The sequence below is a fragment of the Bufo gargarizans genome, chromosome 5, assembly GCF_014858855.1.
Source record: "Bufo gargarizans isolate SCDJY-AF-19 chromosome 5, ASM1485885v1, whole genome shotgun sequence".
NCBI classification, from domain to species: domain Eukaryota; kingdom Metazoa; phylum Chordata; class Amphibia; order Anura; family Bufonidae; genus Bufo; species Bufo gargarizans.
The window spans coordinates 113,293,818-113,313,546 of NC_058084.1; the positions used below are offsets into that span (position 1 = coordinate 113,293,818).

Genomic DNA, 19,729 nt, shown 5'->3' on the forward strand with positions numbered 1-19,729 from the left:
AGCGGCATCTGGATTTTCTAACATGGAATTTTCTGTCATGGTTTTTAAGAGCAATAACTTATTTATTTTTGTTGAATGAGCTGTGTGAGGGCTTATTTTGTGTGAGACAGGCCTCTTGCACACAACCGTATGGCTTTTTCAGTATTTTGCGGTCCGCAAAAAACAGATCCGCAAAAAATACAGATGACATTAGTGTGCATTCCGTTTTTTGCGGAACAGCTGGCCCCTGATAGAACAGTACTATATTTGTCCGTTGAACGGAACGGAAAAACTGAAATACGGAAACGGAAGGCATACGGGGGTACCTTACATTTTTTTTGCGGATCCATTGAAAAGAATGGTTCCGTATACGCTGTAGCTTTTATAAGCACCATTTTGGCATACATTTGGATTTCTGGTGGCTTTTTATCTCATTTTTAGAAGTCCCAAAAAAAGCAGCTTGGTGTCATTTAAAAAATGTTTTTTTTACACCATTCACTTCATGGGGTAGATTATGTGATATTTATATAGATCCGGTCATTACGGCCCTACAACAATACCAAATATGTTTAGTTTTTTATGTTTCATTTTTACGTTAATGTTTAATGTTATGTTTTTGGGGAGGTGAGCTCACTAAAAAATCTGTTTGGCACAATGTTTATTTCTTTTTTTTTACAGCGTTCCCCTGATTGCTCTGGCCACCGTAACTGCTACTCTCTGCTGCTAATCCCCCTACTGCCACTTCCATTACCTCTACACAGCCTTCACTACTACTACCCATTAATAGCCGAACACACATCTACTAGCTTGTTGCAGAGGTAGCAGTCAATACCAGGCCCAGGAGCCTGAGAGGGCCCAAAGACCCCTGTGCCCCATAAGAAGACACCGATATTATAAAAAGTGCATGCTGGGAGGGCTCTGTTAATAGATTTTGGGGCCCAGAATCTTCAAGTTACACCTATGGCTGGAGGGAAGGGTTAGGTCAAGAATTTAGCATGGGGAGGGGTGCTATTCCAATTTTTGACCTCAGGCTGCAGGATGGCTATGTGCTCCTTTGCCTCTTTGCACAAAGCACTGAGGGAAGGGGGGCCAAGCTGAACTCTTGCAACGGGGCCCATGAGCCTTTAGCTACTCCACTGCATTTATTCATAGCTATATATATCAGTGTCACTCTGACATTATTTGTTATTGCTTTCATTACGTTCAAGAGCTCAAAGGAGGGTGGAAAAGAGAACAAAAAATTGTAGTAACATTTTTAAAAATAACTAAAAGAGGAGACCTAGGAGACCCCAGAGTGTCATACACCAATACTCAGGCCAATTGGAGCATATTTGATTAATATAGAATTGATTTAGACACAAATAGATTATTTTTTTATTTTTTATTCAACTAATCGGACACAAAATGACTTAAGAAATTCGCTCACTTCTAGGCTAAAATAAATAGTACAATGCAAGAAAATGAGCCTTATAAGTCGCAACAAATTTCCTCTGCCTTAAGTCGCACCTATCCTCCATGATTCAACTAGCATCTTTACAATTGTATTATTCCTTCGTCAATGCTGAGTGATCTTCCCAGAATAATTCATTTTAGCATAATAATTTAAGGCTAAAGGCAAGGATTTATTTCCACCTCTAGAGCACAATATGTTTGCATATACTTAGCCTAAAATACCGCTATTGAATTAATTGCTCTGTAGAATTAAAAAAAATAAGCGATCACATTTCTAAAATAATATATTTGAAGCTACATTGTGTGACAAATAAACCAGATGAACGATATAATTTATCAGAGCAGAAAGAGAAAAGCTAAACGTGACCCACCTAGCAGGAGGTCACAACCAATAACCATTTGTGAAGATGAAAATGGCCTGCTGAAACATAAAATGCAAATGACTGTTTTTTAGAGATTTGGATTGAAGATTACAATTCAGTCGAAACATACGTAATTGTAGCTCAGGTACACGATATACATACCGTATGTGAATTGAATTGTTTAGACCTTATTTCTATTTGTTTCTTTGCTTGTTGTACTATTGTGTGTACTATTAATACTAGTACTATACAGAAGGTACATGGATATAACTACTGACAAAGAAAGAGGAAGGAAGGGAAAATAGAGCAGCATAGTCTCTGTGTATAATATGGATGGCTAATGTTGAAACTGCTTATCAGTTACAGTTGAAAGAGCAGCTCTGGAATACAAGCTGCTGCTATAATGTCCTTCTGGTCAGGTTAGGAAGATGGGTTTACAACATTCACATAACATTGTACATTTCCAGTATGATTGTATTGTGGCAATTTTGTGCTCTCAAATATACATATACTGCCTAATTCTATTTGTGCTCCTGTTAAATTTTCTTTAGATTTGAAGTCATACTCTGAACAAGCCAATCCAAAACTAAAATGTTGTTTTTAGCCAGTTGGATGTGCAATAGTTTTTTCTATTTGTTTAGTTTATGGGTGGTTGACTTGTCATTTTTTTCTGTCTGGTACCATGCAGAATTAATGGTTCCTTTAATCAAGTCATCCAACAAGAAACCTTTCCCACCATCATAATGACACTATCAAGTATGACCATTGGTAGGATACATCAATTCCGTTTAATAGGACTGAGCTGGAGAGGATTCAAATGAGCTCCTAACAAGCTCTGCCTCTAATGCCACCAGACATAAGGCAGCTATTCTATAAGTCCATGTTCGACCCTAAAAGGCCTTGAGACATGACGTGGATAATAAATAAGCCAGCACCTCATCTGCAGACAGCTGTTTCGGAATAATTGCCCCTCATCAGTGCAGAGCAGAGAGTACTGGCTTAAAGGGGTTATCCCATCTTAGACAATTGGGGCATATCGCTAGGATATGCCCCCATTGTCTGATAGGTGCGGGTCCCACCTCTGGGACCCACACCTACAAGAACAGAGCTGGGGAGAGTTGTGGCTCGAGGACCCCGGGATTCCCGAGGTCCGTCTACTACCAGGCGCAGCTCCCCGCCTCTCAAATTGAAGTGAATGGGAGTGCAACGCGCATGTGCAGCCACCGCTCCCATTCATTTCTATGTGGCGGCTCCATAGAAAGAAATGGAGGCCAGCTGCGCGTGTGCAGTGCGCCCTCCTCAACTTTCTCCACTCCTATCAGACAATGTGGGCATATCCTAGCGATATGCCCCCATTGTCTAATTTGGGATAACCCCTTCAACTGGGTGAGAGGCCAGTCAGGATTTAGGGGGTTCAGGGGGTACCATCTCTCATTGGGGAGAGAGCGCCTTAGTCAGCGTGAGGAGACTTGCTGATTTCAGTGGTCTGCCACTTCTGAGCAGTCCCTGTCCTTCCCCGCCTGCTGATGATAACTGACAGATTTCTTTCTTATGCATACCAGGGAATAAACCTGCCAATAGTCATTTGTAGGCCGGGTAAGATGGGGGCAGCAAGCCTCATCGGACTCATCTCCCAAGCAGTGCTGGCGGGTTTCAGCATATCAGCCTTGGTCATTTCTAGACATAATATTATATCTGAAACAAAGAGAGCAAGTTTGTGCAGCTAGAAAATTATTATCCATATGCCATGTACCCATGCACAGGCATCCATGGTGCAAAATCGATACAGTGGAAGAAAGCTAACAATAACAATGCATAATCTAGTAATGAAGTGACTAGTGAAATAATGTAATTCTACAATTATTTCCAAAAGCATTCCATAACATCCTAAACTATCTGATCCTATAATCTCTCTCACTCTCTGTGTGTGTGTGTGTGTGTGTGTGTGTATATATATAATATATATATATATATATATATATATATACATATACATACATATTAAAGTTCCTTGCCTTGGTGTCATGGGTTCCAATCTGATCATCTTCTGCAAGGATATTATCCAAACACACTGTTCAGCGGACAGCTATCTCTTCCAAATCCCTCCTGACTCCCCCATACACATACAAGTTTGGTCCGGCCGAATGTGTATGTGTTTTCAGTGGGAAGAGAGAAAGGAACTGAAGAAAGGGACAACAAACAGGTCAGGTGAAAAAAATATTTTCTCCTAATCCCTCTCTACCCCAAAATCATTTTTCTGGGGAGAGTCGGCAGCTCCCGATATATATTCGGTTGTTGGCTGAACCTGCTTTCGGCCAATAATACACTGATGTGTATGGGAGCCTTTGGCTGTGTGACAAGGAGATTCAATTATGATGTACAATGGGGTTGGGAACTGATATGAATGAATATTTCACTGCAGAATTTATATTAAAATAGGAAATAAAAATAAATACAAAAATAAAATTTACAAGAGATGACAAGACTGTGATATCTAGATATCCAAGTCTAGGAATCTGGAATAAAAAAAAAAGAAATCTTTGGTTATGTTCTTGGGAAAATGTATAATTATGATTTGAAGTTTGTTTTCATTACCGGTTTAGTTTAAAAGGTCGTAAAAACATTAGAAGAGGAATGTGATATAAAATATTCCCTGATCCTATGCGCTGTGAAATATGTTATTTTCATCCATGACATTAGAACAGAGCAGGGAGTTAGTTTCTACAGTCTAGTTATCAGCAATTGTGGTTTGTGCCAATTAAGTTTATAACTAACTTTCTAAACTAAACTCTCTCATATTTGATACATAATTTAATAATAATAATAATAATGATAAACATTTTTTTAGCTTCCTTACACCAATGAACACATTGATCACAAATTAAATGACTTTGTCATTTATTTCATTAAATCGTCACACATTGGTTCAACGTATTTATTGCCTAAATCATACTGCATTAATTCTTTAGCTCAGGTGTCATTTTGGTTCAGGGGCTTGACATGGCTATTACAGAATGTTATCTATTATCTTTTAGCAATCTACTCTCTTCAACATGTTCTTCCTGCTACAGTCCAGATTAATTGTCTACTAACCAAGAAGGATTAGGGCAATAAACAAAGTCGGGAAAGCACCCCAACCTAACATATTATTTAGCTGAAACAGATTTTTATAAGATTGTTCCATGACTAACTCAGAAGGTTTAACATAAATTTTAAGTGTAAGGTCCCTTTTGCATTGACTGTTCTTAGGTATCAATCTTTAGCATTTATCAGTATTGAATAATTATTAAATTTAGGAGGCATTAAAAGCGTGCACCTGCAAACTGGTTGTGGTGTTTGTCAGTGCTCCTCATGGCTTCACTCAAGTGAGACACTATTGGGCCTTTATAGGGCATGGAGAAGCCATCAGGAGCCAAATGTGGACAATGTTCTGAAGAGTGTCACACTGTATACTGATCAGTGGGATTCTCAGAGCCCTGACCACTATCATAATAACATTTTATAATTGACCCAGATTACCCCAAACACTACATATGTTTGCTCCGATGTCTATTTTTCATGTTAGGGCTTTCTCTCCCTTGTTCACTGCATCCTGTTAGGATGTTTACATGCAGAACTTCCTGTATTCATGAACTTCCTGCTAGCTTTTTTAAATGAACCCAGCAGGCTTTGCTCTGTAATGGGCTTGCTCCACCAGCCACACTGACCCCACCACAGTAGTCCCATCCCCTACTCCTCCCCTCTCCATGTTAGTAAGGCTCAGCAAGCACCCACCAGGAAGGAGAAAGCAAGGATGCAGTGATGCTAAGAACAGCTTAAAGAAAGCACTGATATAAAAAAAACAGGTATATGGGATAAAAAATTTGCAGTGTTTGGTGTACTATATAACCAGGCGACTCCTTTAAGACTTTATTGTGTTAAAGAATTGATCAAGTTTAATAAACCTTTCTTGAACAATCTTTTTTTTCTGAGCACCTCTCTTGGATCTAAATTTCAAAGTTATGTTACTAGTTTACTCAAGTATTTCTCAATTAAATTTTAGATTCAATTATCATATAAGACTTCATATTAAATAAAAAGAATCTAGATGATTCTAAAGGGTTCACAAACTTTCACCCGTTTCAACCCAGGAACCCAGAAACACCGTGAATGGCAAATTCGAACAACTATGCCCAAAGATGCACAAGGAATCAGCAGAATGACTATTTATGTTTCAGATGTCATATCAGATTTTTCTTTGTACAAACTTATTGAATAGAATGGAATAATTTCAAAAATAAAAGGCTTGACTGATAAAGCTATGATAAATTGTGCAAAGAATATCTAATTATTCATTGCCTTTATCCCCCTGTCACATTGTTTAAAAGCATTTCTTTTTACACAATGTGACATCCATTTCATTTCAGACTAATGCTTGCGTTATTTGATATTGAAGTAATTAGACTTGACATCATCTATTCTTTACTGTCCTAAAAGAACTTCCAGACGGGTCTGCTGTTATGTTTTATGCATTACAGGAGCAAAATGCCACAATATTTTGGGAATATTTCTTCAGAAACCAGTAATCAAATTGTTTGTAATCAAATTTTCTGCTGAGCTTTGAAAGCTACATTATTCAATATGCTACTGATTCTTTTCTGTAATAGCTGAATACTGTATTAGAAATGCATGCTGCTTTAATACATCTCCATTTGCTGATTTACAGCATTCCCTATGGACCCACGGAAAAAAAATTGCTTTCCTTCCATAGGCATTGCATGAAACATATGTATGTGCTGCTTGTCAAAACAGTGATATTTGAGTACAAAGAAAATCAGTGCTGTCAGAGGAAAAACACAGCAATTAAAATACTCGCTTCAGTTCTTTGTTTTCTAGCCTATTTGCATCATGGGAAAATGGCATGGGTTTGTCTTGAATAATAACAAACAAAACAACCTATTTCTATTATATATTTATGTAACATAATAATTCTTCAAGGCAACATTTTGAATTTGAAGATAATAATGTTACTACATTTGATTCATTGTATCATTGACTATTAACGATAGTAAAATTTAAAGGGACTGTCCAGGAACAAAAAGGTATGTGTTTCTTCAAGTGGCATCCCTCTTGTTTATGGGCTGGGACAGGCTCAAATGCAATACTAGACCAAGTCCAGTGACAGAAGAGGCATTGTTTCTATAAAAATAAAAACATGCCCCTTTTTCTAAGCCAGCATACTTCCTATGAAGTGAAACAGTTGTATCAGTTTGTTTCTACTAGAGTATAGGGACAGGGATGTTAAAAAAAAATTGTAATATACTTTATTATGGAAAGATCTTAGTACTAGAAAACATGGTGTAAAGAGTCTTCTTAGCAAAGCTCTAATTGAGAGTTGCTAAGGAGAGTCTGTCTTCAGTCTTCAGTTTTACTGAGTGCTGAAGAAGCCTGTGTGTAACATACAGAGGTGTACAGCCTAACTCTTCTCACCACACAGTCTCTAACTATGTACTGTACATATGCCATAACCAGTGGCATACATAGATAAGTAAGGGCCCCACAGCAAGGATCATACCAGGCCCCTCACACAGGTCAGAAGGGTTTCTGCCCAAACTCTTTTCAATGACCCTTGGGCAATTTTTCCACTGCCTCATTTGCTAAAAGTTGTTCCTTTAGAGGGTAGAGATCTGACCTACCTCCAGTAGAAGAGGAGATAATTCCAACTAAGACTGGGCCCCCTCTTGCTCTGGGCCCCATAGCAGTCGCCTGGTCTGCCGCTATGGTAGTTACTCCACTGGCTATAACTATCACTGTCCATCATCCTGTCCATCTGACTTGTTATACACAGACGCTCCTTATCAAGACTCTGTTAGAACGTTGTTAAGAAGACTTTTTATACCATGTTTTTTAGTACAAAGAAAGGTTTTACCCTTATAAAGTATATTTTAAAAATTTTTTAATGTCCCCGTCCCTACACTATGACAGTTACAGTTTAAAGCCACTGCATATAGCTATAGAAAGACCAGTTGCCAACTGATTTTATAGTGGCCATGAACATTTGAGCTATTTTCCTAATACTCTCTGGCAAATTCATTAGCATTATACATGATGACTGGAATCTACAGTACTTCAGCTATGATCTGGCATAGCTTTCATTCTAGTTGCATGGACAGTCAGAGGTTGCAGTTAATTTATGACCTGATGAGGTGTGTGCCTCATTATAAATTAGGTGCACCCTCTGGCTGCGCAGGGTACATCACGACTGGCATAGAAAACCTGAGGATAGGGGATAAGTTGTCTTCATCGGTCAACCCCTTTTATGCCCCCCCTTGCCTGGTCTGTAAATTTTGGTGGGCGAACTTGTCAGATGTGTGGTTGTGCCATATTCTTTCCATTTCGTTAAAATGGATTGAATGGTGCTCTGTGGGATGTTCAAAGTTTGGAGCCCATCTCTGATCTTTACTCCTCCCCAACTTTGTCTCTGACTTGTATGGAGTGCTTGCAGACTCAGAGGCATTTAAGAACAGATGTATTTATACATTGTGTGACACTTTGATCATAGCGAAACCTATTCAACTAATTGTGTGACTTCTGAAGTTTATTGTGGGTGAATACTTATGCATTCAATTTTATTCCACTGTAATAATTTGGAGTATTTTGTCAGGACCATTACATAAAATGTAAATTAAAATCAGTTTTCAGATTGTAATACAACAAAATGGTACAACACCAAGGGGGGTGGAAACCTTCAAAAGGCATTGTATATACATTTATAGTGTACATACGTAGAGAGGTCTATCTTATTTGGACAAACTATATCCAATCTATATACTGCCTAAAAATGTTGGCAAACATGTTCAATAGTCAATAAATGTATAGTTTTTACCCAGAAACCAGGTTGCTAAGAAACAGCCACATGAAGGCATTGTCAAACTATTTCATCTCCTAATGCAGAAGTGAAACATTAATAACCCAGCTATGAAACTATTTTTTATTCTTACATATCTTCACATTTCACAGTCATGCTAACAATCATGTGAGGAATGAAGACTGCAAATGAAAAAAACATCCTTCAAATGGTGAAAGAATATGGAAATATCCAATGTTATCAATGAGTAGTGTATATAGTTAGTAACATTTAGCCAAATGTGATAGATTCATGGTGTTCTCACGTATCCTTTTCCACAAACACATTGAAGGATGTCATCAACTACCTGTCATCTTCCATGTTCTTACAGGCTATGGAGACCTTTAGATCATTTTTTTTATTTAGTTGCATGCATTTTGCGCTATAAAATATTTTGTAATATGTTTTTCATAAAACATTTGGCCTGTTCGGCTTCTGCAGCTTGCATGTATTCCATACACAGCAGGCTGCAGAATGCCATTCACTAACAAATCGGTCAGACTGACTGACTATCTCATGGCTTGGTCTGCAGTCCCTCTCGCTCTTCTCCTGAATGCTCTCCTAGGCTGATTTGTGACCAAACAAAAGTGACCCAGGACAATAGTTTACAAATAATGTAGAATTCTCCTTTTTCATTTTGAACAGCACATATAATTAACACATATAATTAACAACTCAAAGCACATTTAAGAACCAATATAATAATATGTTTTCTAACATTTAATATAAATTAAAAAAGCTTTCACTGAATTAGTGATCACTAAATTAAACTAAACAGTGTAAGCCAAGCTCCTGGGCCCCAATGCAAAAATCTATTTTAAACCATCAAACATTATGTTTATTTCTAGGGCTGAGAGACCATTGGGTCCCATTTATACTCCAAGTCCCTGGTAAGATCTCAACCCCTATATTAGGTTTGAAATCACTTATCTCAACAGTAGTTACTAAGAAGATGATTTCTGCATTCACTGGGAAGCCAAACAACCTCTCACTGGTTTTCATTTTAAGTTAAGATAATTAGATTACTGTTGATGGAATTTGTATATGACTTGCTTAACAATCCACAGATAATAATAAATCAGCAGGAAGAACAGTTCATAAAAAAAAAAACATCTCTTACCACCGAAAGGGAATTCGAGATTAAAGACCCATCTTGGCTCAGCATGTTTGATACTGTAATCGCTGGCAAATCCATATTTTGTGGATGAAACTGCAGTAGACCATTCTGGTTCATGGGATGACAAAGAGAGGAGTATCCTGACTCTGCTTCTGACAGAGGTACAAGCACGTGCTCTGGCATTGAAGGGGGTGTAATAGGCGGGATATTAAAGTCTTCATTCTCTAGACTGTGTCCAGGATAAGTCTGGAAAGGGAAAACACCATATATATTTACTCATGTATCATGGCAATCACAAACATACTGCTTTTATTTTCCAAGTAAAGTTATTTTTACTCAGTAAAAGCACAAGTTAAACCCTAATAGATGATGGTGCAGCTCTTTTAGTGTTTTGTTTGGAACGTTATTCCCCCAAAGGCATAACAAAGTCTGGCATTTGTAGAATTTCCATTAGGCACAGTTTTCTCAAGAATCAAAAATCATTTAATAAATTCCTAGGGCCCCATTAAGATTCTTGCAGAGTCGTATTATTGCTGTATATCTTTTTCTCCAGGTCTGGGGAAAACAAATGTAATTTACAAAATCAACATTTGATCAGAAATGCTTTTACCGTACTGGCAAAATACACGTGAAAGTTTTTACAAAAGCATCCCCAATGGTGAGAATTTTAATACTACACAGAATTGATATACATTAGGACCTTTTATGTGAATTGGTTATTATACAGATTTTGCAAGTATTGGATCACTGGGATGTACGAGAGGTTTGCGCAAAATCATTTGGCATTTAGCATGATAAGGTTAAATTACAAAATCTAATGTCTGAACATGTCCGGTGTGACATAAACAAACCTGCTGCCCTTCTGAATTGCTCCAAGTAGCTGTTAAAGGGGTTATCCAACCCCTATAATGCCCCCCAAAATGCCCGGGCACCTCATACAGGTTATACTTACCTGCTCCCCGAAACCCGCATAGCTCATGATGTCTGCACGGCCGCTGCTGCATCTTCAAAACATCTGGTGACGGGAGCCAGCCAACAGAAGGGGTCCCTGTCACGGCCTGCTATTGGCTTATCCCTCCCCCCCTCGCCAGATGTTTTGATCCGCACAACGGGGAGATTCAGTGGTGGCCGTGCAGGCATCAGGAGCGACGTGGGTGCCGGGGAGCAGGGTAAGTATAACCTGTATGAGGTGCCCGGGCATTTTGTGGGGCATTTAAAGTTGTATCAATGTTAATGTATCAATATGGGCAAACGTTTTCATGGCAAAGAATTAAGTAAATGCTTACAAAAATAAGTAAATAAAAAGTAGCCATTACGCATTTATGTCAGTCAAACAGATAGGTAAATACACTGCAAGACCAGAAGTATGCGGACAATCTTCATGTCAGGATCCAAGAAGTAGCTGTTAAAGTTGTCAGAAGGTGGACCACAAAACAAAAATCAATAACTGAACTCAAAGTATGTGTTGGAGTTTGGCTATGGGATACTAGAATTAATGTATATCATAACCTATTAGTATGGGCTAAAGGTTCCCTGACAAAGAATGAAGTCAATGCTTACTAAAAAGCTAGACTACAGAGGCAGGACTCATCACGTCAGGATCTATTGTTAACAGATGCATACCATCAAGCACATAGCCATATAATATCTCTCTCTAATGGGCTGTAGAGGTCCTTCCATTTGCTAAATGCTCAGTGATCTGATTAGTTGCAATTACAACATTCTTGTTCCATATTACTTTTCATAAAAAGGTCCATTGTGTTATCTGAAGCAGTTTTTGTAAATTCCCCCCTCTAAAAAAACATTCGGTTTGCTGAGCTTTTGCTTTTCATTTTAATTCAATCCAATACATAGATTTAAGTCATTGAATATCTGAATCCCAAATCCTTGAAAGATCGGTAAACTCTTTAACAAGAAATACAAATTAAAGTTCTATACATTTGTAAAAACCTAAAGTGAACATTATGGTTGATAAAAGCACGTACCAGCGGTATGGATGGAACATGTTCAGTGCAGGGCAGGATATACTTATAGGCACAGTAGGCATGTGCCTATAAGTGGCCTTGTGGGAAGGGCACTTGCTAAAGGGAAAAATTACACAGGGCTACAATAACTACACCGAACAATGTGTACGCATATGTAAACCAGGAATATTTACGCTATTTAAAGTAGTCCAATTGAAATGCCAGGGGGAAACCTATGGAAGGACAATAGGAAGATTGAAAATGGAGCTAGATGTTGTGAGAAGCACTCCACAAATTTCTGCCTTATTTTTAAATATCAGATAAAAATGTTAAATCCAAAGATGAATTAAGATACAGCCTACAAAATGGATGGATTCTAAGGCACCACCAGTCTGTGCTTACAGGTTTTTGGGATGTAAAGCTGCTACTATCCTGAAAGTATCGCATGTTCATAAGTGAAACATCTGTAAATAAACAATGAGATTGGTTTCTACATAATAAATTGTAATCAATATGAAGCTGGAACATGACACAGGCTCCTAAACAATGCATTAAAAAGATATCATTCACTTACATACCAAATGATTAAGGACCCATGTGCAGCAAACAGAAGAGAAATGTTCAGTTCTCCAAGTATAACTTAGCGGGATGGACCCACTGTGCCCCTGAATGGCTGTGACTTAGGGATAACCCATGAGGGTATTGTCAAGATGGATTCCTGTACTGGGATCTGGGCTTCACTACAGGGGACATCAGGCTATAACTTCTAGATGCAGTCTCTGTTTAGAAGCTGCTGACCTAGGTGAATCAAAAGACACCAGTACATTGCATCAAGGGGACAGGTAAAAGCAAAGTCAATGGGCAAGCTGAGGTCAGTACAGGCTACTGTTTACTGTTGGTAAACAGGCATTTGTTGGGAGGTCAGATGGAAGTTGCATGGACCTTTGCAGGAGCAGACATGCTAGAAACCTATACCTAAGACACCTTCCTATAAGGGAAACCCTTCTAAATAACCCAGGGAATGATCCCATTAGCTGGAGACAGATTAGCCTGTGCGAGCACATAAAAGCAAGCAGGGAAGGCTGTGAGCAACCTGCAGGGTGGAGCTTCAGAAAGGTTGTGCATTATGAAGGCCATACCTGCTGATATATCCTCTCTCCCAGTGGACATGGCTGCTGGAATACTCACCCTAAGTCTAAGTAAATCAGAAACTGATATCTGTAAAGAATAAATCAAGGCAACTGGAATTATTCTTTACAGATATACCATGACCTGGATAAATGAGAACCTTCACAGACAAATCAGAAACTTAGTGTGCTCTATCCTTCTACTGAAATGTAGAAGGTAAGAAGCAAACTCCAATCCTTCTCTATATCATGTAGTTCTTATACATGAGGGGTGTACATATGGTTATCCATGTTTTTAACCTTTGGTTTGGGATTGATTAAATATTTCAAAAGGTGTCTGTGGTACACTGCAATGTTCTCAGATTTTAATCAGCAGTGCATGGATGATTTTGAGGAAACACCTGTAATTGGAGAGTGTAGCCCTAAACACCTGGCTATGCCTTCCTCCACTGGATAGAAGTAGGATGGACCCTCCACGATACCAGCAGAGTACACTAAATTTCTGATTCACTCCATCTGCTCTATTAGTTTGGGTCACAGTCACACTAGTGATGAGTTAATTTTCCATTCCATATTTTTACAAACATTGGAAACCAATCGTAGAAGAAGAGATGTTGTCATCCTCCCTTTTCTTGCGGTGTGTTCTTGTTTTGGGTGATAAATGCAGAAAGAGAACAGCCCCCACTGATGTTATTATAAATGCAGCCTAAGTGAAAAATCTATAAAAATTATAAAATCCCTTTACACTGTCAAACACTAAAACTCTTCCAGGCATTCTACTCAACCCTGCATCAATTCCACTTTAAGAAGCTCGCTGATCTCTCTAATTCATGACAGATTATTGCAAATAGCGAAGGTTTTCCTTTTTTCACAGTGTGTTTTGCCTGCATTTATTCAGCCACATCTAAAGTTATTAAATTAAATAGTTGTGAATATGTAATATACAGTACACCACCGAGCTCATTAAATACATATTTTACTTTGTAGACATTTAAATATTCTGATAATGTGTTTCGCAGAGAACACTTTGAGAAGTTTAAATAGGATGAACCTTATCTTTAATTTCTGAATGGAGTACATTCACAATGAAGTGTCTTTTGTCTCAGCATGACTTAGGCTCGATAGTTTCAGAACATAATGTATTACTGCTGAAACCTGGAGTCCATTACATAAATCATCTCAACTCTCAGCAAGAATTGTCCAACAGTGCCATTGATATGTTTAAGTCAATGATCCTGAAAACAACTTTTTGTCTTACTTCACATGTTCGACAACACGAATAGATCATCTTCATTTAAAAGCACTCAGCGGGCTAATTTATCAAGCCACAGTTATCAAAACCATATTATCTTTTAGGGCACAACTTTCTTTTTATCTCTCTCATCAATTTTACTCATTGTACGGATGGGCTCTTTTTTACACACTGGAGCAGAATCGAGGAAGGAAATGTATATAAACTCAGTTAACCATATAAGAAGTAGACTCAGACTTTCACAGTCTTCATCACTTTCCCTTACCTGACCCTATATACACTATCCAATGACTTTTCTTACTTTACAAATGTCATGCCAGCAGTCTGTGCCAGCCTCTGCCCTGCTTCCTTCTGCGTTTCTTACCGTCGCCTTCCTGCTCTGTTCCTGCCCAATGCCATTAAGTGCTCCTGGCTGCTGGTGTTTTGTGTGTCAAATCTCTTTTTATTGATTTTACAAAATAAAGAAATGTATAGAACAGATAGATGAGCAAAACACATCATGTAACATTGTTTGCGAATAAAAATTGCTAGATATCCGCAGCCGCTTCACTAGCTTCATGTGGGCTCTGGCTGCTGGTGTTTTGCAGTGTGATGCAGGCTATGCCTGTGTATGTCTGAGGTCTCTCTTGCTTTTTTCTTAGGGTGAGTGTGCTTGCTCTTGCCCTCTTAAAAGGCCATCGTGCACAGCCAAAATGTTCCCCGGCCAATGTCTGGACGTTCAGTCGTATATTAGGCAGCTTTTCCAAGGGGAGGGTGCCTGAGCTTTAGGTTCCTTGTCTCTAGTTTGCCAAGTAAAGGTCTGAGTACCAGTGTACCAAATTTCTGCCTGACTACCAGTTCTACTCCACATCTCCCGTCCTGATCCTTGCCTGTTTTCCCCATTGCCATCTGCCTTGACCTCGTACTGGTTTCATGGATGTGCACAAACCCCACCTACGTTGACATTCAGCTAGTTTCCTGACTATGAGTATTGCCTGACCCCTTTGGTGTTTCACACCAGTGTCCCTGACCCCCACAGGTTAGCTTCCAGCTACATCAGGACTACTCCAGGAACTAGGGGCTTGGTTGGTCCCCTGCAGTGAAGTCCAGATCCATGTACAGGAGTTAAAAGGTGAATACCAGGAGAATGCCAAGACAAAGCCCCGAGGTTCAGCCAAAAGTCAAACTGGTTAGTTGGCCCATTGGGCCCACAGGCACTGCATGTTACAATAAACCCCAATAATAAAAACACTCCAGTAGTCTTGGGTCACTGTTAGGGATGCCTCCCTCACTTGAATGGGGCTGAGCTGCTCCTAGGCCACACGATCGATGTACATGTCATCACTGGCCTAGGAAAAGCAGAGAGAAGGCTGCAGAGCTCACAGGAGCACCGATGCCTTCTCAAAACAGCTGTTTAGCGGGGTTCACGGGTGTTGGATCCCCACCAATCACATACTGATGACCTATCCAGAGGATCATCAGTAAAAAAAATCTCAGAAAGCCCTTTAAATCACCACTTCCCTTCCTACCCAGTAAATATGTGATACATATTAGCACATAAAATTTCCCTTTAACTGCTACATCTAGGAAATTTTTTAAACTTTACCTTTCATATTTCTAATTTCTTCCATAGCAGTGACATTAATTAAATAATCCTACATTTCACATGCTATGTCATTAATTGTACCTGTCAAGTGTCTATATGGGAAAAGACCTCACAGAGGTCTACAGAAGCAAGGATTGATGTAGACCAGGGATGCTCAACTTGTGCCCCTCCAGCTGTTGTAAAACTACAACTCCTACCATGCCCTTCTATAGGCTGTTCAGGAATTATGGGAGTAGTAGTAGTAGTAGTAGTTTTGCAATGGCTGGAGGTCTGCAGGTTGAGCATGCCTTATATAGGCTATACCTATTTATTCTTTACTACTCTTTCATCTCACATACACACTATATGGAAAAAAGTATTAGGGCACACCTATTAATCACTAAATTCATGTATTTCATTCAGTCCCATTGTCACAAGTGTAAAAAATCCAGAATTGAGCTATGCAGTGTGCCTTTATTTGGGAAAGAATGAGGCATTCTAAAGAGCTCACTGAATTCCAACATGGTACTGTAATAAGATGCCACCACTGCAACAAATCAACAATCAACTGGAAGTGGTATTATCCCGTTCGCTACCATCGCCGTACATGTACAGCGCTGGAGCGATGTGTAAACATGGCGCCCGCTCGCTCGTGCAGCAGGCGCCATGGTCGGCAGATCTCTTTGCTGTTACCATAATGCCGATTGCGATAATTAAATGCTTTAGATGCAGTGACCAAGTAAGGCCACGACATCTAAATGAGAAAAAAACTTCCTACCGATGCTCCGTGTTGCCAAATGGGGCATTGGTAGTTGGGCTGAACACTTTCAGCCTCGCTGACGAGGATGAAAGTGTTCATGCTGCAATTCCTTTATTGGCCACAGATGGCAGGCCAGGATAAGAAATTAACAATATTGAGTTTAAATAGCATTTAAAAAAATCCCTGATAGACCAAAACAAAAAACATCATTTATAGGCTTATATATGAGCCACAAAATCATAATTTTATTTTTAAGTTATAAATTATATTAAAAAAATCAAAAAAATCACCCCCTTTCCGTATAATTAAAAAATAAATACCTAAATAACAATAAATATAAACATCATGGGTATCACAGTGACTAAAATGACAATATTAATAAAATAGAAAAAAAAATCCCAATACGGCGAATGGGGTCACGGAAAAAAGGGTAAAAATGGCCAATTTGCCATTTTTTCATTGCTTCTCTTACCCAAAAAAAGTTATAGAATGTGATCAAAAAGTCAGGCAATCTCCAAAATGCTATCAATAAAAACTAAAGATTGTTCTGCAAAAAATTAGCCCCTAAACAGCTCAGTAGACATAAGTATAAAAAAGTTGTGGGGGTCAGAATATGGTGGATAAAAATATTTTTTTTATCAAAGTTTTAATTTATTTTTACACTATTTAGACATAAAGAACCTATACATATGGGGTATTGTTGTAATCGTACTGACCCATAGAATGGAGGGCATGGGTCAGTTTTGCCATAAATGAAATGTTGTGGGAACAAAACCCGTAAAACGGTGGAGAAATTGTGTTTTTTTTCAATTTTCCCAATTGGAATTTTTTTACAGCTTCCCACTACATTTTATGCCATAATGTCACAACCAGACAGCTGAGAAGCTCTGACAGAGGCCTTTCAGAACCTCCTCCTTGAGTTTTCTTTGTTGTGGTATTCAGTTCCTCATCTCGTTAGCCTCTCTCAGCTGTCATGTAGTTGGACTGATTGCTTCCCTTTAAATTCCTCCCCATAATGCTTTACTGGGCGGCTTATACTTCTTCCTGGAGTGTGTGTGCATGCTGATCCTGTTTTCCAGTCTGCTACAAAGTTAAGTGCTGTACATTTATCTGTTATTTTCTGTTTGCTGGATCCCAGGTGACCCTGACTCCCTCCGTGTCTGGTGTCGGGAGCCGGTGGTCGTGTCCCCTCACTATTGTAGGGTGTTCAGGGGTTATATAGTCGAGGTACATGGGTATGCAACCATCCACCTTTGGGATCTTTGCATAGGCTGAGCAGCCAGGGAAAGTGCTAGGTCTTGTGCAGGGGTCTCCCTTTGGTTCCTTAGCTTTGGATCCAGTGAGTCATATATGCATGTTGCTTTGTCTTGTTTCCTGTACACCGTCCATGACACATAATTAATGGTGGCATTAGAAAGAACAACCTGTTCTGTAAAAAATAAGCCCTCATAAAGCTATGTGACTGGAAATATAAAAAAAGTTATGGCTCAAGAAAACTAGGGAAGAAAAATGAAAATGCAAAAACCTCCGGTAGTCCCTGAAAATGGAAGCATTTAGGAAGCACAGGAATTCAGCCATGAAGTGGCAGATGTTGTAAAGTTATAGAGCTAAAGGTACATATTGTATAAGGCTACTTTCACACTCGCGTTTTGGCTTTCCGTTTGCGAGATCCGTCATGGGCTCTCACAAGCGGTCCAAAACAGATCAGTTCTTCCCTACTGCATTCTGAATGGAAATGTATCCACTCAGATTGCATCAGTTTGCCTCTGATCAGTCTCCATTCTGCTCTGGAGGCGGACACCATACAATGTCTGCAGCATTTTGCTCACTGATTAACAAAACTTAGCCAAACAGATCCGTCCTGGCAGACAATGTAAGTCAATAGGGACGGATTCGTTTTCTCTGACACAATCTGGCACAATAGAAAATGGATACCTTGACTTTCAATGGAGTTCATGACGGATCCGTCTTGGCTATGTTACAAATAATACAAACGGACACGTTCATGACGAATGCATGCGGTTGTATTATTGTAACTGATCTGTTTTTGCAGATCCATGACGGATCCGCCCAGAACGCGAGTGTGAAAGAAGCCTAAAAGTTGTCAACACTCTGCTGATGCAATAACCGCAGAGTACCAAAACTCCTCTGATCTGCATCGGGAGATTCAGCAGATCAACTGCATGCAAGCCTTACCTCACCTGCCTGACTGAATTGTGCCAACTGTAAAGTTTTCTGGAGGAGGGATAATGTTACAGGGTTGTTTTTTCAGGGGTTGGCTTAGGAATTTAAGTTTCAGTGAAATGTTGGACAATTGTATGCTTCCAACTTTATGGCATCAGTTTGGAGAAGGAACTTTCTTGTTTGAGTATGACTGTGCCCCAGTGGACAAAGCAAGGTCCATGAAGGCATAGCTGAGTGAGTTTGGCATGGGAGAACTTGACTGGCCATACAAAACTCTGACCTTAACTCCATCAAACACCTCTGGGATGAACTAGAACATAGATTGTAAGCAAGGCCCTCTTATCCAGCAGCAGTGTCTGACCTCTCAAATTTTCTGCTGGATGAATGGGCAAGAAATTATCATAGACAAACTCCAAAATCTTGTAGAAAGCCTCAGAGTGGATTGAAATCTGTTTTAGGTACAATTACTGTCCGAGGGTTTAGAATGGAATGTCATAAATCCCTAATGTGTAGATGTCTGAAAACTTTTGCCCACATAGTGTATCTAGACTGGGCATATATAACACATAAGGGGCCCTTCAAAATAGTATGTAGACAGACAGATCAACTGACACATGATATTTCTATGTAGGCTTTCACTGAACAAATCCATCATCAAATCTAAAACCTTCCTAAAACAGATTCCAGCCTCAACCAATGTAAACAATAGTAAGTTCTGTGCTCATGTGAGGCATCTTTTTCATTTTGAAAAATGAAGATGTCAAGTCAAATGCTAGAGTAGTTTAACTTAATTAGATAGTCTATTTTTACAGGCTGCTTCTTATTTCCTATTGAAAATGCAGCTTTTCTATGCAAGGCAACAAGAACGATTCTGTATATAATGAATACCTCGGGGACTGCATACACTAATCATTACAATCTTGCAGTGAAACTGGTTCTAGTAACTAGTTTAGGTTGCAAGACTTTGCTAGATTAACCAAATCAATCAAAAGCATACCATCTCTGAGCAGCCTCTAACAAACGAACAATTAATTCAAAGACAAATTGATAAATAAGAAATTCTTCCTGTTGGTGGGATACAA

The 19,729-nt window shown here is 39.1% G+C and overlaps 1 protein-coding gene across 1 annotated transcript in view; it reads right to left on the reverse strand.

Moving 5' to 3' along the window:
* Nucleotides 1-19,729, reverse strand: part of TOX (thymocyte selection associated high mobility group box) — a 275,115-nt gene that overhangs the window by 105,001 nt on the left and 150,385 nt on the right. The window contains exon 3 of the mRNA XM_044294040.1: nt 9,800-10,042. Coding sequence (XP_044149975.1) covers nt 9,800-10,042 — 243 coding nt within the window. The remainder of the gene's footprint in view (nt 1-9,799; nt 10,043-19,729) is intronic.